A 20,187-nucleotide genomic window follows, 5' to 3' on the forward strand; every position below is an offset into this window, starting at 1 on the left:
TCTCAACTTTACTGCATTGATAAAATTGCTAGAAAATACTATTTTCTGCACTCGATGATTGCTGTAGAAACATTCACGAAGTTGCGGTCTAAATTTAAGACCATGTCCTTTTCCATCGAAAAAAAAGACAGTTTCGTAATCCACCGGTGAATTGGATACCTTCCATTCCGGAGTATAAGAAGCACCTCCAGAACATTTGCCTCTGGATTTCTCACAGTAGCTTAGGTACGTTTTCGCTGTATTTTTAACCACCTTGTAGCACACCGTCATCTGATCCGTATACATTTATTTTACCCAGAGAGCGCCACATTTCCTCAATCCAAAACAATTCTTTGGTCCATAACGTATTTTCGACATTTAATTTCTTTATCAAATGTTTCACAAATACTCACTGGTAATATCCGCAGAAGTTTTATGCCTATCACGTAAGAATATTCTAGTATCACTCGATTTTCATCTATGATAGTTATTTTTTTACTCTTAATCCGTTTTATTACATTAACTGATGATTGGTTAAAAACGGCAGACTGTAAAATTTATCTTGTAAAATACAAAATAATATCAATTTTTTTATTCATAAAATTATGGACCATTTGGCATTATAATTTTTATAAATATTTACACCACGAAAGGAATCATTTAGAATTAATTCTAACTATTTATAGGACCTCGCACATGAATATTATTCCTACTTCTGCTGCTAGTGACCATACAACCTCGGATCAAAACACTTCTATTGTGTGATATGTATGACGTAATCGTCGAAATATTTTTCTTCGACGCACAAAACTTGAATAGGCAATGAAAATGGCGTCAAGATTTTTGGTTTCATGAATGCCAGTTATTTCAACAATCAGCTCTGATGACATCTTATGCTATTTTTAAGGATCTCTACATGAAACTACAAATTTTATTCGTTATCTTCCAGTTCTTGGTTTAGTCTTGTATATGCCATATTCACTGAGCCATTTTAACATATTTTGGACAGTGTGACATAAACAATTATCTTGTTTACTGATGGTCTGGTTCAGTCCTTGCGAATTAAATATTATTTTTTTGACATTTATAATATATAAAAATAAAAATAAATTACGGTAAACGAAAATACAAAACACGCAATCTATAATAGAAGCATGTCGCTTTCTCCGGGCAGAAATATAAGGCTTCCATCCTTTTTTAATCAATTAGCAGAAAGGAAAAAGTTCGTTCGTGTTATATCATAATACACGTTAAAAATAGTTTGGTCTAATTATGCACATGAGAAGAAAAATGCGTTTTAAAGGGATTATTATAGCCGATGATGTTAAGCATATGGCGTGTCTGATTTTGATTCTATATGACACATTAAACTAGCTCGTTAAATAATATAAATCTTCAAAGTAGTTCTTAGAGCCATCTTGGAATCGTCTTCATGCAACGAGTGACATTCACTACGATTTACTGAAAAGTATAATATAAAAAAATTGACCACCAAAACGAAATAATATTTAACGCTTTGCTACATTCGAGATGAACGTTCTTATAAAATCTTCAGACCATATCAGAACACCGTCACAATTTTCAGACCAACGATTATGGTTGATTCGTCACTGTCTAAAGTTTCTAACATTTTAAAACAATTTTTAAAGGCAGCTTTGGAACGTTTTGTGCACGCTTTCGCGAGTACATTAAGAAATTTACGAAGGTTAACTTTTTGCTCGAATAGAGAGTGATCGATACGCGAATTCTGCGGTATTCCCTGTACATAACTACAGCAAGTTTGCGAAAATGTTGATGGTAATATTTGCGTAAGCAAGGGAGAGCATTTACTCCTTAACTTATACTTATTTTATTACTTATTTATAGCGTCGGTTCAAGGACTTGGCGCACCTTGGCACATCTTCGAACTATTACCGTCCTTGGACAACATTCACCGGCAACGCCATCTCGATGGCGTTGAATCGCAATTGGTGTCTTTCAAGAAATACACACACACCATATTGCGATTTCGCGAACGTTCAATGATGTCACCGTTCGTCGTCGAGCGCACATCGTGCATACGTACACATGATTAACATTATGTTTTTTCCTTCTCCACTTCTCCAATAATAATTGATCGTCCGGTAACTGTTCTATAAACGAAACTAGATAGCGTACTACTGCACACCTTGCAGGTGGTATTATACCATTATTTTATTAATCTCCCATCTCTGAATTCGTCTCGCCTATTGTGCGCGAGGGCTTTCCCATGGCGTCGCGTGTGAACTCCGATCGAAGTCTGAAGAAAGTTTTTTCTTCTTTATTATGTTATGCTGCTATGCTATGGATACACACATATTTTCGGGAGACATACAAAAAAAAAATTGGATTGATTTTGTACGAAGCCTGCGTGCATTAATAAAATCTTTACGTTTGACTTTCATGGTCATGTTCTCGCTCGCGTGCAGTCGTGGAGAGTTTTTGGAAAGGTGCCGAATATTGGGCTTTTTTGTACGTGTCGGCGGAAATGTCTCTATTTGTTCGCTTTTTGGCGTTTTAAAAATGAGACTTGAGCCGTTGTGTTCGATCTCTTTTTTTTTGTGCATCGAAACGTGGCCCGTGTATCTATCGAGTGTCGATATTCTAAAGTGGTCCTATAGGAGTTTTTCCATCTATATTTAAATATCCAAGTGTAGAGTGACGTGCGTGAAACGGCATCTTCGCTCAGATCTGTTTGAAAGGGCAGCTACGGCATATTCTGTGATGGACGAAAATGGAAATTAGACTTATGAGTGAAATTTGTTTTACCCTTTTTTAATAATTTAGAACAGCTGCTCTTAAACGTTATAACTTGCGACGCACGAGGCTTAACCGTTCAAAATATTCATATATATTTCTCGAGGGCTGATTACTATTCTAATATAAAAATGCCTCAAGAGATAACTGGATGGAAAAAATGTGATTTTCATAGTTGCATAATAAATAAAGTGTTGCCCCAAGTTCAAGCCGTTAATAATTTAATGATCATTAAATATAATAAAAAAAAACTTCTTTATTATATCTTTCTTTATATTCATTTAAAAAATATAAAATATTTTTTAATTATATTTTTTTATTACTAGACTTGGATTTTTTGTATATTAAATATATAATTTATATAATAAATGAAATATTTAATATACGTTTTATTTGTTTAGCTTTCTTATTTATTTTATTTATAATATTATAAATTAAAAGATATAGTAATTTTAAATAACTTAAGAAAAATGTCCATTCGTTATGGACATAGCTGCCGCCAGTAAAAAACAGATGTCCAATACGTGTGGGCAAACGACGCTAAAGGGTTAATATATGTGGCCGCGCAGCGAGAAATCCCCATCGCCCCCAAAAACGCACATTTCTTAGCATAAATACGGCAGTAAATCGGAATACAGTGGTGCCTTCAATAAAGAGTTTAATACGTTATGTGACGGAGTTCGTAACTCAAATTAATCGTATATTAAATCAATTTCACCCATTGAAATTAATTGAAATGCCATTATCCATTTCAATCGGGAAAATTGAAATGGATTAATGGCAATTGAAATGGTAAATACACACATACTACCTAAATTAATGATCGTTTTTTTAAGTTACGCAATACGTTTTTTTCTCGCATGTCAAGTAAAATTTAAAAAAATTGCTTATGTCTCGAAAAACTCGAGGTTCCACTGTATATGTTTAATCTCCAATTGAGTAACATTTTTTTAGTTTAAAATAACCTTCTTTGTATTTAGTGAAAATATATACTTTCGTTAAATTTTTGTAGGATCAAATATCTAATTATAATTTTTTACGAGACTCAAGATTTTGAGAACTGTTGAATTAGATGAAGATGATTGACTTCTGCATAAAACTAATATGTATCTTACTTCCTGTTACCGGCGATCATTTTCTATATATGCTTACTCTTGACATATATTATACACGTGTACTGTAAACTTATTTTAAATACAACCAGTGCTTTTCAAACTTTTTTCGCTTATACTGATATCAAATATATGTATCATTTATTATAGAGACTATTTTTTTTGAGTGGCGATTAATTTTAATAAAAATCGAAGTGACCCACGACTTTGATACATTTAAAAAAGGCATTGTTAAGGGGACAATTTAAATGAGCAATATGTAAAATAATTGTTCCATAAAACATAATTGTTTGTGCTTTATTTTAAGAGGGAATTATTATACTTTATTTTAAGAGATTTGTGCATTTAAATAAATACTTAGTTTCATAAAACAAATTCACAAATCTTGGATTTTTCTTCGGAAAAGAATTCGCTGCAGATAGTTATTCGTCAAGTATTCACTGTTCTGACCAATGCTCGCTCGCACCTAATCTGTCCAACAGTAATGCACAAACATTTCGTTTTATGGAACAATGATTTTATATATTGCTCATTTAAATTGCCCTCTTTTTAAAATGTTCTTTCTTTCGTTTTTAAATAAAAAGCGTCGAAAATCTACTCTGTAGAGATATGTACATAAGTAGACGCAAATACGGGAGTAAGCATCGTCACATTCGTGTATGACTAGTGCTTCTTATTTCTTGATGTTTTTCTTGTAATTTTTCGAGAATTCTCGAGTAATTTGGACATATAAAAAAACATATGTGGTATATGGCATGTATTTATATTATTGCGGTGTATATTATTATATATGAAAAATATTTTACTGATTTACAGCAATTTGGGTCAAAAATTAAAATATATACGAACGCGAAGAATGGTAAAACATACGTGTACGTAACTATTCATTATTTATTTATTTCATATTATATGAGATATTATTATACTACTGATTAAAATATTTAATACATTAACGGGCACTTTTTATCACATGATATTTTCCCTCGTATTTTGCAGAAAATGACAACATTCTATGATTTATAGCAGTTACATAAAAAATAATGACTTGTTTCATTTATCAGACGAACATTTCCTTGGCAAAAATTGGATAATTTAATCATTCTTAACTCGTTAAACTTTGCATTCTTAATATTTTGTTGATTGGCATATGTTCAAGGAAGTCTAAACCAAATGTTTGCTAATGGCGATTCCTCGAGTCGGTCATAAAACTTATATTGTCAAATAAAGTTTTCTCCGAGTGTTAAAAATACATAGTAGGCATGACTGATACATACCACACTAAAACTAAGTCAATAATTTTTCATTAAAAAAATATTTATCTTGTTTTTTTTTTCGAAAATTCTGGTTACATCAATGGATTTTGCTCTAAGGCAGCTTTTTCTGTTAGCTCAGTCACTGTCTTTGAAGTATGATTAGTTTCATGCAGACGAAAAAACTCGAAATCCTTTGTAATATGTTCTGTACGAGTCTCAACTCTCATCACATTTTCATCTATCTGTGACAGAAAAGTGTAGCTAGAATATTATAGTCAATATTTTTTTGTTTGACCCCACAGAAAACCCTTTGCGGCCACATTTGGGGTCGTGACCCATATGTTGGGAACACGTAATATAATAAAAGGCTAGACATACATATTATATGAGTTATCGTATCATCGCAGTTTCTCAAACTGAGCGAATGTAATGCAATACTTTAATGTTATAACTTTATTGTGCGCTGTTAAATTATATTACTTTTACATAGATACATGGTTTATTGTCGGCCGAGTTATTTTTTTAACTGCTTTATGGTATAAATATCATATGAGAAGTATAAGCGAAATATACACAATTGTTCGTGCGCCAATTCGCGAACTTAGCGCGGTTCACAATCACACGTCCTTAATGTGTTAAAATTTTTATTTATCAGATTCTGGTGACATTGTTCTCTTACCGTTTTTAGAGCCTACGAAGTTTCTAGAATTTTCTTAACTTTTACAGAATGTTCTGATGAATGACATCAGATTAACAAAAAAAAATCTTATCAAGCTGTAAAACACGTTTCGGACGCAAATCGTCCATCAAGTAGCATGGTTTTCTCGTAAAAATAAGCCTTCAGAAGGCAAAGGTCTCTAAACCTTTGCGCGTTGATCGTAAAATGCATCAAAACACCGCCGCCTGATGATCTTCATATTTGATCTCTTTTTAGGGACCCAAGGACGCTCGTTTGGCCTCTTTTGGTCCTCCTGCAGAGCCGATAAAAACACGTGACGTCATTTATTGACGTTGTACGATGCCGGCGTGTGACCTCCGCCGTCGAGCGAACTCCTACACTCTTCCACATAGTTGCGTTCGTGTTGTTCGTTTTGCCATAATATGGTCCGAAAGTATAACGGCTGGGTCATCGTCGTCGCGCCGAAGCCTCTCCGCGGTGGTGTCTGACGGAGACCAGACGCGGCGAGAGAGCAGAGAGTGTTTCCGCATCGTCCGCAATTGCCTCGTATATCCAAGATTTAACATTGCATCTATAGTCTCTAGAGAGAAAAAGCCACATGTCCTCAATTGGACATTGCGACCGATCGCGTGGGCGAAATCATTATTCTTCCAGTACTTAAAGACAATAATTCTATATGTTTTGATGTAATAATGTCTTGAAAACGCCTCATTGTCGCAGATGATCTAATTTTTTCGTATATACGTGCGTATGTTGACTTTGCTAACTAACTGCCTATTGTGTTGTCTCTTGTATGATTGCACGGCTTGGTGGAGCCTCACCTATTTCTTATTTAATCTGCGTCCCGTCTGGCTGACTCCTTCGAGATCAATCAGTCGTCAGTTTGACGGCATCTTCACATATCGACTACCGAAGATGGAGCTCTGTCAAGAAAATGACGATGAGATTCTTGAGATTCCACCTCAATATTATCATCACATGGTCTTGGACTTAACCATTAAATCGCGTTATTTATAAAAAAATTATAATGCTTTCCTTTTTTTATGTCAAGAAAATGTCGATGAGATCCTTGATAACATCACATGGTCTTGGACTTAACCCTTAAATCGCGTCATTTATAACTAAACTATAATGCTTTTATTTTTTTATGTTACAGGTTTCACAAAATGGCTTAGAAGTTTTAACAGCTTTAATAAATAGAATAGGTGCAGATTTTAGCGCATACACTCCGACAGTTCTTCCTCATGTCATCGATAGGTGAGTCTCGTCATTATACAGTCTACAATTTTGGAATTAGATAAGATAACTCGATTATACGCTGTTTTCAGCTGAATCGTTAGTTTATTAGGTTTGTCTCCAAATCCTTGTTTTTATTTTAGATACTGCTATTTTTTGTAGGAATTTTTATGCAGAATTTTTAAATCCATTTTTTTAATCCAGAGCTCAAAACTCAAATTTCTATGATTTTAATATAAACCATATATCCTGATTTATCATAATCAATACTAATAATTGATTTTTTAAAGTAAGTTTAAATTAAATTGGCGATATCTATAAAATAAGACGACTGATTGATTTTGCTGATCTTAATCAATGATTTTTTCGCAAAAATAAGATTACTAAATGTATGTGTTAAATTACATGCTGACTTCAGTTGTATTAATTTAGTGTATTGCATTTTAGATATTGTCGATATTATTTTGGAAAAATCATTGTTTTTTAATATTTTGCTGTACTTTTAGTTATACTTTTTCATAATTATTTATGATACATGATCTACTGTATGTATATATTGTTTGGTTTTATATTTAAAATTATTGATTTTAAATATAAAAAAAGTGAAATTTTAGTGTAAAAATGGTTTAAAAAAATTGTTCATACTTTTTTATATATCGTTATTGTAGTGATTATGAGTTTTTTCTTTAATTAGTTTATTTTTTTGTCAGTCAGTTTTTAGTATTTGTTTGTACTAATTATTATATAATACATTTTATCTTTTACTTTAAAAATTAATTATTATAATTTATATCATAAAACTCAATATTAAATTATTAAAATATATCAATAATCTATCTAAAATTTAGTGTAATAATCAAGTTATTTTGTCTAAATGTTGAATAAAGTGCTTAATTGCAATTTGTGTATATTTTTTATTATTATGCAGGTTGGGTGATTCCAAAGAGGGCGTACGAGCCGCGGCTCGCACAGCCCTCTCTGCTATGTGGTCCAGTGGTTCCATCTCGGCTTCGTCTCTGATTCAGAGGCTCGGCACGGCTTTCCGTCACAAAAATGCGAATATGCGCGAAGAGGCACTTCGTTGTCTACTGAACGTGTTGAACGAGTGAGTTGATTCAATTAACGATTGCACAATTGACTCGCAGTGATTTGTGTTATAATTGATTTTTTTTGTGTCTTACACACGCACAATTCAGACAAGGAAGTCAAGATTTACAATTGAAGAATGTGACTCCGGCTGTAGTTGCTTTACTCGGCGATCCTAGCGTCACAGTGAGAGATCAAGCTTCGTTAACATTATTAGAAATGTATAAACACATCGGTACGTATGTTCATACAACAGTATATTAATGGTTGTGTTCATAATTTATATTTATCTTTTGCTATAGGAGATAAATTTAGAGTAGATCTTCGTAAAAGAGAGGTTCCTCCCAATAAATTAGCAGCTTTAGAGTTAAAGTTTGACGAAGCTCTAGCTGCAGGATTGCTCCTGCCGACGGCCAGCACGCCGAGTTAGTATTTGTATATACGTATGTTATGTAATATGTTGTATTCGACTAATGTTTATGTTTTAATTAGGCACAACGCATAGTAATAGCAACGACGAAATCGATAATATCCTGATGGCGAAACCGACCAAGCCCGTCAAACGGACGTTCAGTATACCAACGTCAGCGAAGAGGCCCACAGAAACAGCCAGCAACTGTATACCTGCCGGTGAGTGCTATTCTGTATTTTATATCAATGACATATACGTTACTGTAATACAAATACTTTTGTTATAATGTTTATTCTTCCAATAGTTAAAGGATTACGTTTGAGTGAAAATTGTTATAATCTTAAATTATATTGGTCGTACATATTATATATTTTGGAATACGTGTTCTTATACGTTTTTTCAATACAATAACTTGTCAGTATTAAAAAATATAAAATATGTACAATGACTTATGCCTCACGTACGCCTGAGCGCATGTTACATATTAATATTTGTTTGTTGAAATAATCATTTCTTTTAATACATAATTGCATGTACGGTTGAGTCCCTTCACACTTTATTAACAAAAATTGTGAAAGTCTTTTTTGAGAAATGTGATTTTTTTCGACTGTTATTTTTGTAACGTTCACAGTAGTTGCCCTTGCATGCGTGTGGATTTTAATTGTCATTTATATTAGGTCGTTTTATATGAAATGGCCAATTTAAGGTCAGTTAAATGATGCTTAGTAAATTGCTTTTTTTTGTATCAGTAATTGCTCTTTGATTTTTAAATATTGTAAGCTTCGTATTGATACTGTTTTGACTCAAATAAATTGTATTGAAAAATTGCCGATCATGAATCGATCCACTTGAATTATAGAATATTAGTGAAGTTTTGGATTGTGGGCTAGGAAAGAGAAGCATATTTTACCAGGTGGTGAAAAGCATCAGTTTATTTAGATTAATTGAATCAATGTGATGATATTCAGCTGTAGTAGATTCAAGATATTTTGATAAAAATCACATGCGAGTTGTACCCAAAAATTTCCAGAAGTATATTTTTGTACTTATTATTATCAAAAAACTGCTGAAAGTTCAAGCCCAAGTTATTTAGGCATTGTCTGGTCTAATTGATGCCTTACGTTGTCTTCAAATCCTCCATTAAGATCATTAATATGTGGTATGACAATGATCTACAAAGCTGTAGGCAATGAAGAACATTATAAACATTAGTTTTGCTTATGGAAACAAATTTGTTAGAAGCATCACAATATTGAACTACATCTACTTTACGCTAGATAATTTAATTCTGGAAATTTATGGGTAACTTCCTTTTATGATGATTTATTTAATATAAAGAAATTCTATACAAAGTTGGCCGTTACATATGAAACAACCTGATATTTCATTGAACCACAGTTCATTCTGTTTGTTGTCAACATTATTAAATTACCACACTATCATCATACACAGATAAATGCAATGTTTTGATTTCATAACTAACACTTGTCATCATCAGGGTTGGATGTCGGTCGGCGCGCGACCACAGCCTTAGGTAGCACTAGCAGCGGGTATCAATCGATGGTTTCGATATACAGTGCGTCGTCCGGTTCCAGCGCCAAGAAGCCAGCCCCTCCGCCCAGACTCGGGAGCGGTCTGTTCCGAAATATACAATTAATTCTTATAATATCATATATTACACCCTAAAACTTAGACGCACACATTATAATTCAACTTTTGGGGAGCATTTTTATGTTGTACGTCATATATATTATATATATACGATAATATTCATCGATTACGGTAGGTTCATCCATGCAGTTGACTGAGTCCAATCCGTTTTTAATTACTGGCATCACATTATTAAAACATGTAGAGATTAGTAGCAACAACAACGTTATCGTTTGATATCTGTTAGATTGAGTTAAAATGTCAGTATGTGTTGTTATTGCTATTACAAGCTATCACTTATGATTGTGTTGTTTAATTTTTTCAAAATTAATATCTAATATATGGCTTTTTTGATACGTTTATTTAAAATATTGGCTTTTGTGTTGCATTGTTGCTAAAATTATATTTTTACACTTATAATTTATAAATTACACCGATTAACGTTTGTTAATTGAAGACAATTTATCCAAGTCGCTGTTTTATAGTTGATGCTGCTGCTGGTGCAGTGAGTGGTGAATTTTTCGAAGCACAATTTTGCTCGGTTCCTTCGGTGGCCATATACAGCGCTCGTGACATTGACGACGTGTGCAAACTAGCTTTATCGGTCATTGGCGACCGTAATGCCGATTGGGAGAAAAGGATAGATGCGGTAAGTTGTTAAAATTGTTCATTTGCTTCTCTGATAGATTAAGATTTAATTGTATAATTTATAAGGGTGTCAAAGTGTCGGAATGAATTGTGCGAATCGATAACTGTTGCTTAACGTGCTTTTATCAAATCAGCGAGCATTTGGTTAGGTTAATAATTTGTCTAATCGTAAACACTCGAAGTTCAGGTCTTTAACTGCTAAAATCGATTAGTGACACTACTTTGTGTGTCAGTTTTTCTTCCTACTGTACAATTGAAACCTATCTACTGATGAATTTCAATATGTTTCAATCTTTCACTATTGATTTATAACAAAATACTGCTCTTCTTTGACACATGTCTAGTGGAGTACATGTCTTTATATTGCTGCTATCTCATCAGTAGGGAATTCAATTCTGAAGATAAATTTATTACAGTAAATAATCTTGCATTATAAATGTATTTAAAAAAATTTAAAAGAGGTATAATTAAAATAAAATAGTAATATTAGAGCATCGAGTGTCTCGTCGTTTAGTCTGGATCTAAGTTTGTTGTCTAGGCAGCCTGCTGCTGAAAAATATCGTTCAGCCTCCACACTCGTTGGAGATATTGTCATGAGATATTTATATCATATAAAACCAGTTCGAAGCGATTACCACGAGAACTGCCATTTTCAAATAATATCATTTCTTTTCTTATTACGGACATAAGGCTAGTGTCATTTTGAACTTTCGGGTCGCATGTCATCAAGCTTTTTGTTATTGCATCATGTAATTGCTCTTTCATGGTCATTTTTTCAATTGATGATGATTGTTGGTGAGATGAGTGCTTCTCTTCTGATGTTATTACCACATTTTGCTCAGTCTTCAGTTAACCTTTCGATTAATTTTTATAGTTTTACGAGTTGTTATGTGTAAAGTTATATCAATATTATTCTCATCAAAAGATTTGGGATTTAATAAATATTTAAGCGTATTCGTTAAATCTATTCACCTTCATTTTTCTATGTTCTTTTAAAACAATTAATAAACAATATAAAAAAAAGCTTTTTGGGTTATCGAAAAAGAAAAATAGCCGTAAATCGTTTTGCATTCTCACGATTCTCATGCATGATTTCTTCTTATCGGAGCAGGTTCTTAGATCACCAAAGATAAGTTAATGCCGCCGGCCAGTTAGATTAATAGAAAATAGCAAAAAAATTTTGGTCATTTGAATACTTTCGATCTTCTGAGAAAGAATGCATGTTTTTAAACATCTTGCACGAACGCCTTCGGAAAGGTTTCTTATCCGAGTGTCTTCTTTTATTACTTAAGCAAAAATAAGGCGAGTTCAAGTTTAAAAATTTGTAAACAATTTTTTGTCATTCCCACCTATGAAAACCTTCCAAGAAGTATGCATTTTAGGAATGAACCTGCTTTTACTTATGCAGCAGTATAAATAGGGCAGTGGCTAAAAACCTTTTAAATATATTTGTATAAATTTAATTTTATATAATAAAAAATGCTTTATAAAATTTCTCGAGAAATGAGAATTCTCGATTTGACATTTTTCTCGAAAAATTCTCGAAGAAACATTATTTCTAACTTATTTTTGTTAAATATAATTATTTATAGTAGGTGATTCAGATAAAACGGTATTTTCAAATTCGCAATCAATTATTGAAAATTCTTTTCTTTCTTCATATCCATCAGTGAATTCATATTGATCATCTTCCTAGTATGATTCTGTAGGTTGAACTGTAATAATTTGTAAAAAAACTTCAGAAACTAGGCAGGTGAATTCCATGAGTGATTCATAATTGCTGTTACATAAGTGATACATAATTACGAATGAGTGTGTGTATTTTACCGATTTCTGATTTTATTTATTATATGTGAGCATATGGCAAATTCGAATATTGTTGATAAAAAAGTCAATCCCGAAAGTTTTGGGATTATATTTTCTAATCCTGGGATTCATAGGTATTGAAAATCGACTGGGATTCGATTCCCTACTCATCAGCTAGGTTAAAGATTTTTATTACAGTTTTAAAGTTTACATTGGCTCAATCAACATCTTCTAATCGACATTTATGTTTCAGCTTAAAAAAATTAGAGCTCTGTTGGTGGCGTCGGCGCATACCCTATATCCGACGGAATTTATGGCGCAACTGAAGGATATGTACGTGCCATTTTTAGTTGTTATCAAAGAATTGAGAAGTCAGGTGGTTAGGGAAGCCTGCATTACGATAGCGTATATGGCTAAAACTCTAAAGAATAAATTAGATCAATTTACACTGCAAGTGCTATTAGAACTAATAAATCTCGTACCAAATTCGGCCAAGGTAAGAATTTGAATGTTTATTTTTATTATTATTATTATTATTGTGCATGTAGTTTAAAATGGGTTTGGTGTTTTGTTCAGGTCATATCTTCGTCGGGCACAGTATGTATAAGATACGTTATTCGCAACGTTCATTCTCCTCGACTCATTCCAATCATCACCCAGAATATGACGATATCAAAGGCTAAAGAAATTAGATCTACATTAAGGTATATAAAATATTATACATTCGATTTAAAATTGACGATATTTATAACTTACGTTTCTTTGTAGTGATATTTTATGCGCTCTTCTTGAAAATTGGAACCCTCCTGCCATAGAAAAACAATTGCCTGCTGTTAAAGACGCGATAAAGAAAGGATGCTCAGACGCTGATAACACTGCGCGTAGTAATTGTAGAAGGTATATTTTTTTAAATATATTTTTTTGTATTATAGTATCTATTTTGGATTGTATAAAAAAATATATATGAACTTTTAGAGCTTTTTGGCTATTAAAACGTCAATTCCCGACTGCCGGCGATCAGTTGTATGCTTCGTTGGATCCAGCGGCTCAGAGGGCCGTCGATAGGGACAATTCTTCGAAAGGAACTGAGAGCAGACACGGAAGTAGCGATTCTCTCCATCAAGTCGTCGCGCAGCAAATGTCGGCGGTCCCCAGAACGGTTTACGGTACGCTTTGATATTCGTGTAAATGTGAACGATGGAAATTACAGATTATTTAATTTTTCGCTCAGATAGGAGACCGTCGGGAAGCACCAGGAGTCCGTCGGCGAGTGTAACAGGTTAATATATTACATGTTTATATAGTTTGTATCGTATAATATTTTTCAATACAACGATAATGATGAAAAATATATTTTTTCGTTTTTCATGCTTAATTTTGGAACGGTAACGTACTTAATTTAATGAATGAATGAATGAATGTAATATGATCAGCGTCTGCTGAAAATCTCGCCTACGAGCCGTCGAGCGGTTTGGCGAGATCGGGCTCTTTGAGAAGAGCTCAGGGTTCTCCCAGAAGGAGATTATCCCAAGATAGAACTAATATACCGCTTCCTAATAGAGGTGTATATATTAAAAATCGGGAGACTGGGCAATCTGTATTTTATTGTAAATGTTAATTGAAAATATTATTTGTCATAATTCTAGATCGGGGTCTAGGAAATCCAATGAGCGTGAGGAGTGTCTCTGCCGTGGATACTGCAGCCGCTCAAAGAGCAAGAGCGAGAGCTGCTTATTCACAAATAACAAGACATAGACCGGCACTCGGCACAGCTAGTCTCCGTAAGTTTTTCTCATATTATTTTCTTGTATGTTAGACTTCTGTACTCGTGTTTCATAAAATCTGTAATTTTGTCTCGCTTACTATCACAGAGGGCGAGGCTGCTCAACAAGGTAACGGTTTCAAATATATTCTGTGTAGGATTTGATAGTACATATTATATTAATTAGCTTTAACCACTTCATCCTCGGGTTTATTTTAAAAAAATGGTCAAAAATAATCACCTTTTTTTATTGCGATTTATTATGTGATGTGTTATGAGAATGATGAAAAAAATCAGTTTAAAATTATTTATTCATAATTATTATTATTATTACACTTTTAAAATTTTTTTTTTAATTAATAAAAATTTTAAGTTGCCCCCTTTGCTGTTTCTTTTCATCCAAACTCTAAACATTACATAGAAATACATATGTACATATGTGTGTGTATGTTACGTAATGTTTGTTGTCAAATAAAAAAAAAATACCTTATAATACAGTATGGTGATTTTTGAAACAATGTGTAACGCATAAAGCAACCATGCATTCTGGACAATGGTATTGCGCGGCTCTTCTAATTTTTTCCCCATTCGCGTCAAACAAACTAAATTTTGGTTCTGATTTTTGTGGATTTTACACGAATATATTTTACCATCTGGTTATAATACGCAGTTCTGAATGAATAGATCTTCTGAGAAAATATTTGAAACTTATGGTTTCTGTTTTGTTACCTAATTTATGATGACATCCAGAAATAAAGTAAATATATTCGAATTGTCTGATAATTTCCGCAGTCCATGGAAGTGGGTGAAATGAAAGCAATCTAAATGAAAGCAACCTGATCGTGTAAAATAAATACTAGCATCATAAAGTGTCAGTTTTTTTATTTGATTTATGAGGGGTAAATGTCTTCAATATAAATGCACATGTGAGAGAATGCATAGATAGAAACGTGTAAAAAAATACTAGCATCGTAAAGCAGGGGTAGCCAACCCAAATGATCTTGCTACTACTTTGGAAATGCATCATAACGGAAATGCGAGCCACATATAAAATTATATATCCCCAAATTAGATTTTGATACACTATAGACATTTTTTGGAGTGAAAAATTTAAACGTAATGAGTTATTATTATTGTGTTTAGTATTATTCTTACATGTAAACATAGATAATAAAATAATAATGATACTAAACGTTAATCGTAAAAAAATATATAATACTAAAAATGAAATATAAAAAATATATAAATAAAAATGTTTAAAGCAAGCCGCAGGTTGGCTACCCCTGTAGTAAAGTGTCATTTTTTAAATTTAATTTATGAGGATCAAATGTCTTCGATACAAACGCACATATGAGAGAATGCGTAGTAACGCAAGGTATTATGCAGAACGATTTTTTTTTAATATAGAGTTCACACGCGCCCGTGCGTGTATGCGTCTAACGCCAAAAATATTTTGAACGCGCCCGTGCGTATAAAAGGGTGAAGTGGTTAATATATAGATAATTCATTAAAGGAGTATTCATTTCAAGTAAATTAATGTCACATTAAAAAACTTCCATTGTGTCTTATTTATTCTTATGGCAAAAACAAGGCGAAGCTCTTTTAATGCAAGTTTAAAAGAATGAATGTGACAAGATCGTTGTCTCATTTACGTGTGCTGAATGCTTTTAAAACCAACCGCATTCTATTTTACATTTATGGTGGATCCGATTTGGTGATTATTGCACAAACAAAAATTTTATACACCGAAAATTTCAAACAACAAAAATTCTGATCATTGGTAATCAATGTATACATATATCTATATTTAAGAATAAGTTTATTAATATGCCTTTAATATAAAAATATCATGTTTTAGTAATATTCTACAATTATATTAGTAATTTACATTGGTATCATACAGTTATTTTTTTCACATTTCCTGTAATTACACAATTTTTTTACTTAAAAAAAAATATTAAGCAGTTAAAATTAAATGTAAACTATATTTGACAATCAAACAAATCATCTGTGTATATTCAAAATTTTCGTGTGCGCAATAATCCAGTCACCGGTGGATCCATATTCCTTAGCAGCATATTAGGCCTACCAACCTTAATGGCTAGTTTGTGCTGTGGTAATCCACTCGGTTCAAAGGAATTTAAGAACTCGACTAGATAATTGGTAGCTTCTTCGTTTATTATTTTGTCAATTGAGTAAAATGAATGGGCTGCAACTGGCATTATCTCTTGAATGAAGAAATTTAGTTATTTGACTTTTAAATTAATTGGTGCGAGTACATATTGCTCTTTTTTAAAGGCAATAAAAAATAATTCCTAGAAACAATAATGAAAACCTATACTACATTGTAATTAAAATATTTATCTATGAACAAATTATGTAATATTTTTTAAAAAAGGTAGTGTCAATTTAAAAATTCGCAGCAAAACGTTCTGTAGATAGGATATACAATATTGGACGAACAGAAGGACATATTTTTAAATGTATTTAAAAATTATTAAATATTATGTTTTTTATAGCTCGAGCCAAAAAGTTGTCAAATGTTGGATCGACTGCTAGCGCTGCCCAAACTCCTCGAAGTCCAGACGCTGTTGGAAATTCTACGAGATCACGATCGAGAGTATCACAATCTCAACGTAAGTTAATAAAAGTTTGAATGAAATGTATCAGGATATTAACTGCTTCTCTGATAGTTTTATTATTATTTAATTATAATTGAGTTTTTTCTTGATTTTCCTAATTTCATGGATGAATATTATAATTAATTCAAAGGAGTTTTATCGTATTTATTAGGTATAAAAATATCTCGAATAATAAGTTCCTTCAGCTCATAGAAAATAGCATATATTTATGGAATAAAAATAAAGAAGTACATCATTATGATAAATTATTATTTCCAGACACTTAAATTTAATGTTTTATTTCTAACACAATTTTAATATTTTGAAGCTTATTTGAATTTGAAAATTGATATATAAAAGTTTACTGTATAAGCTGACCATATTTCATTAACCCTTTTACCACGGCTGATATTTTTGCGCGCCATTTCGAAATTTGCTAATATCTGGAGAAGCGCCTATTTATACCATAAGTTATTTAAATATTATTTGAATAAATTAAAGTGTTTTTCAACCTTAAATTATACAAAAAAACGTATTACAAGGCTCAAAGGTTCATGACATTTTTAGGTGCCCAATGCATACTCACAATTTTTTTCTTGACTTTTTTTAATGTCATCCGCGGTCAAAGGGTTAATTTGTCTTTTCATTCAATATATTTTTTATTTAGAACAAAATATATTTTTTTAACATACAATTAATTTAGTGTAATCCTATTTATCTTCATTGAATCCAGTCCTGAGTCTAATTAAAAAGTTATTATTACTATCAGATCCTAATTGAAAAAGCTGAAATGAACTCCCTCGCGTGTTTATCTTGTCAAAAGCATGAAGTGGTTAATACATCATTCCAAAAAGCAAATGGTTAAATATTGAAACGTATCGTTTTATACATTATACAGCATCATCACGGTCAAGTTCTCCTACCTCTCGTCTTCCCATCTCTGCTGGAATGTCTGCAGTGACACCGGCGAGTCGGACTTCTCGCCGGTCAGGTATTCCACGTTCCTTGGCAGGCTCAAGAGAGACTTCTCCAGTCAGGTAATATATAATTAATATAACTTATTTATTTTATTAAGTTAAAAAAAATACAAATCTAATTTTGAAATTTAGATACACAAGCATCAAGTCAAACATTGGTAAGAATATGATTACGCCGAACGCTATGGGAAGAAGACTATCATCAGAACGCCCTCCTCCTCCGCCACGTACAATTCCATATGCTACGCAAAGACTTTTGCAACAATCCAGAGATGCCGAGAATACGCTTGTGAGTATTAAAATTAAATCGACTAATATTTAAGTGTGTTTTTGATTATGTTTTATTTTTTAATTTTTCAGAGTCCTGAAGATCCGAATGGTGGAGATATTTCAGCAGATATGGCACGATTGAGGCTCGGTAGAGATTTTGATAATGATTCAGAAAATTCTAGTATATGTTCAGAACGAAGCTATGAATCGTACAGGAGACATAATGACGTATGTATTTTATAAATTGTGTTCAAGAAATAAATTTTTGTAAAATTTAACAATGTTGTTATAGTCGTTTTCTTGGAGCGGTAGTCAAACGCGGCTCGGACGTCACGATTCATCCATGGAACCGTTACCGCCTATTCAAGATATAATTGCTTTATGCGGTTCGTTGCAGTGGTCCGATAGAAAAGAAGGATTCGTGTTTTTAGTGAGTTTTTCGTTGTTGTGTAAAATTATAGTCTATAATTTAATAATAATATTTTATTTTATTTATATAGAATGAGTATTTGATGACCAAAAAACTATCGAATTCTGAAGTACGTCAAGTCACGGATACGTTCAATAGATGCTTTGTGGATCCTCATACAAAAGTCTTCGGTTTATTCCTCGACGTTGTCAGCGAATTGATCAACACTCACGCGGACCAGTTGCACGATTGGCTTTATATATTGATTCAAAGGTAAAAATAAAGATATATATATATATATATATATATATATATAACATAAAAAATGTGCTTTATTACGTAATTTTATATTTGCAGATTATTGAATAAGTTGGGATCAGATCTGCTCGGCTCTGTGCAGACTAAAGTGTCAAAAACACTGGAATTGGTGCAAGCGTCTTTTCCCTACGAAATACAATTGCAATGCGTATTTAGGTATGTTTCAATAGCTTGTCTTTGTAAAGTCAATATTGAGCTAATGATGATATTCTATTTTTTTTTAGATATTTGGCGGATAATAACATACAAAGACCGAATACCAAAACCAACATAGCTACTTTAAATTTTTTAATCAATCTTTGCGCCGTCGGCCGCTCGATCACGCCGAGCGGCACAACGATAGCCGGACCGTTTGGCAGTCGCGCCATACAGAATTTATTAGATTTTGCGTGCGAATCTCGTAGTCCCGATATTAGATTTAGTGCAAAGAGGGCTCTAGCGGCGCTCTTCGACTGTGACGCTCCCATGGTTGGTTGAATCGCAATAAATTTAATATGTTTAAGATTACCTTTATAATGGATTTATAAATTATAGATGACGATGTTGCTCTCAGAATTATCTCAGGAAGACCAATCGAAAGCGAAGGAAATATTCCAATCGCATATACATCAGACAAGTATGATTGGATTTAGTTTTGTGTATAATAATATATGATGCATTTGATTATGTATATAATGTTTATATCGTCTATACAGGTAGAAGTGGTAGTCCCGGTCACGTTTACAATAACTCGTCTTGCACTGAAGACGTCTATAGAAGTCTGAGGAGAACGACGGCCGAGATTCAGAATTATACTCATTTGCAATCTAGAGGTCTAGCTGATGTCGCCTCCGATACGGCGTCCAAAGATTCAGGCATCAGTCAAATGTACGAAATGGGTCAAAGGCCGGTCAATGGAGTTAATGGTCATCACAGGTATATTTTTATTAAAAAGATGGATTAGGCTGTTCTAAATTTTTTTAGTCTTCATCATTGATCGATGTTGATAAATGCTTCTATTATTATAATACATATTCTATTTGTAGCTAAAATATAATTACAATAGCTTGAGCTTAGGTGTGAAATGATGAAGCCTTTTTATTATTTGATCCAACAAAGAAAGTTTCTAGAATTATTTTAAAAAAAATGTATACTATATGTGCAAAGCTTTAGCTTTATATATAAATATAAAAGTAAAAGAAATTATGTTGATAA

General features: G+C 32.6%; 1 protein-coding gene across 6 annotated transcripts in view; it reads left to right on the plus strand.

Moving 5' to 3' along the window:
- The window catches only part of chb (CLIP-associating protein), a 40,656-nt gene that overhangs the window by 16,430 nt on the left and 4,039 nt on the right, over positions 1-20,187 (plus strand). The window contains exons 1-24 of one of the 6 annotated variants that reach the window (XM_088205024.1): positions 6,123-6,344; positions 6,955-7,055; positions 7,963-8,139; positions 8,231-8,355; positions 8,423-8,545; positions 8,613-8,750; positions 10,031-10,165; positions 10,668-10,831; positions 12,890-13,132; positions 13,213-13,340; positions 13,405-13,533; positions 13,612-13,802; positions 13,868-13,915; positions 14,283-14,417; positions 16,918-17,034; positions 17,918-18,056; positions 18,129-18,285; positions 18,357-18,494; positions 18,559-18,696; positions 18,767-18,948; positions 19,033-19,149; positions 19,218-19,461; positions 19,528-19,609; positions 19,689-19,908. In XM_088205024.1, coding sequence (XP_088061150.1) covers positions 6,138-6,344; positions 6,955-7,055; positions 7,963-8,139; positions 8,231-8,355; positions 8,423-8,545; positions 8,613-8,750; positions 10,031-10,165; positions 10,668-10,831; positions 12,890-13,132; positions 13,213-13,340; positions 13,405-13,533; positions 13,612-13,802; positions 13,868-13,915; positions 14,283-14,417; positions 16,918-17,034; positions 17,918-18,056; positions 18,129-18,285; positions 18,357-18,494; positions 18,559-18,696; positions 18,767-18,948; positions 19,033-19,149; positions 19,218-19,461; positions 19,528-19,609; positions 19,689-19,908 — 3,578 coding nt within the window. In that variant the 5' untranslated portion in view covers positions 6,123-6,137. Of the gene's footprint in view, positions 1-6,122; positions 6,543-6,954; positions 7,056-7,962; positions 8,140-8,230; positions 8,356-8,422; positions 8,546-8,612; positions 8,751-10,030; positions 10,166-10,667; positions 10,832-12,889; positions 13,133-13,212; positions 13,341-13,404; positions 13,534-13,611; positions 13,803-13,867; positions 13,916-14,282; positions 14,418-16,917; positions 17,035-17,917; positions 18,057-18,128; positions 18,286-18,356; positions 18,495-18,558; positions 18,697-18,766; positions 18,949-19,032; positions 19,150-19,217; positions 19,462-19,527; positions 19,610-19,688; positions 19,909-20,187 lie in introns of those variants that run through there. The other 5 variants (XM_088205030.1, XM_088205025.1, XM_088205026.1 and 2 more) reach the window with 5 other exon arrangements.

Source organism: Plectrocnemia conspersa, unplaced genomic scaffold (assembly GCF_051122295.1).
Source record: "Plectrocnemia conspersa isolate PC_06_02 unplaced genomic scaffold, ASM5112229v1 ptg000002l, whole genome shotgun sequence".
Classification (NCBI taxonomy): Eukaryota; Metazoa; Arthropoda; class Insecta; order Trichoptera; family Polycentropodidae; genus Plectrocnemia; species Plectrocnemia conspersa.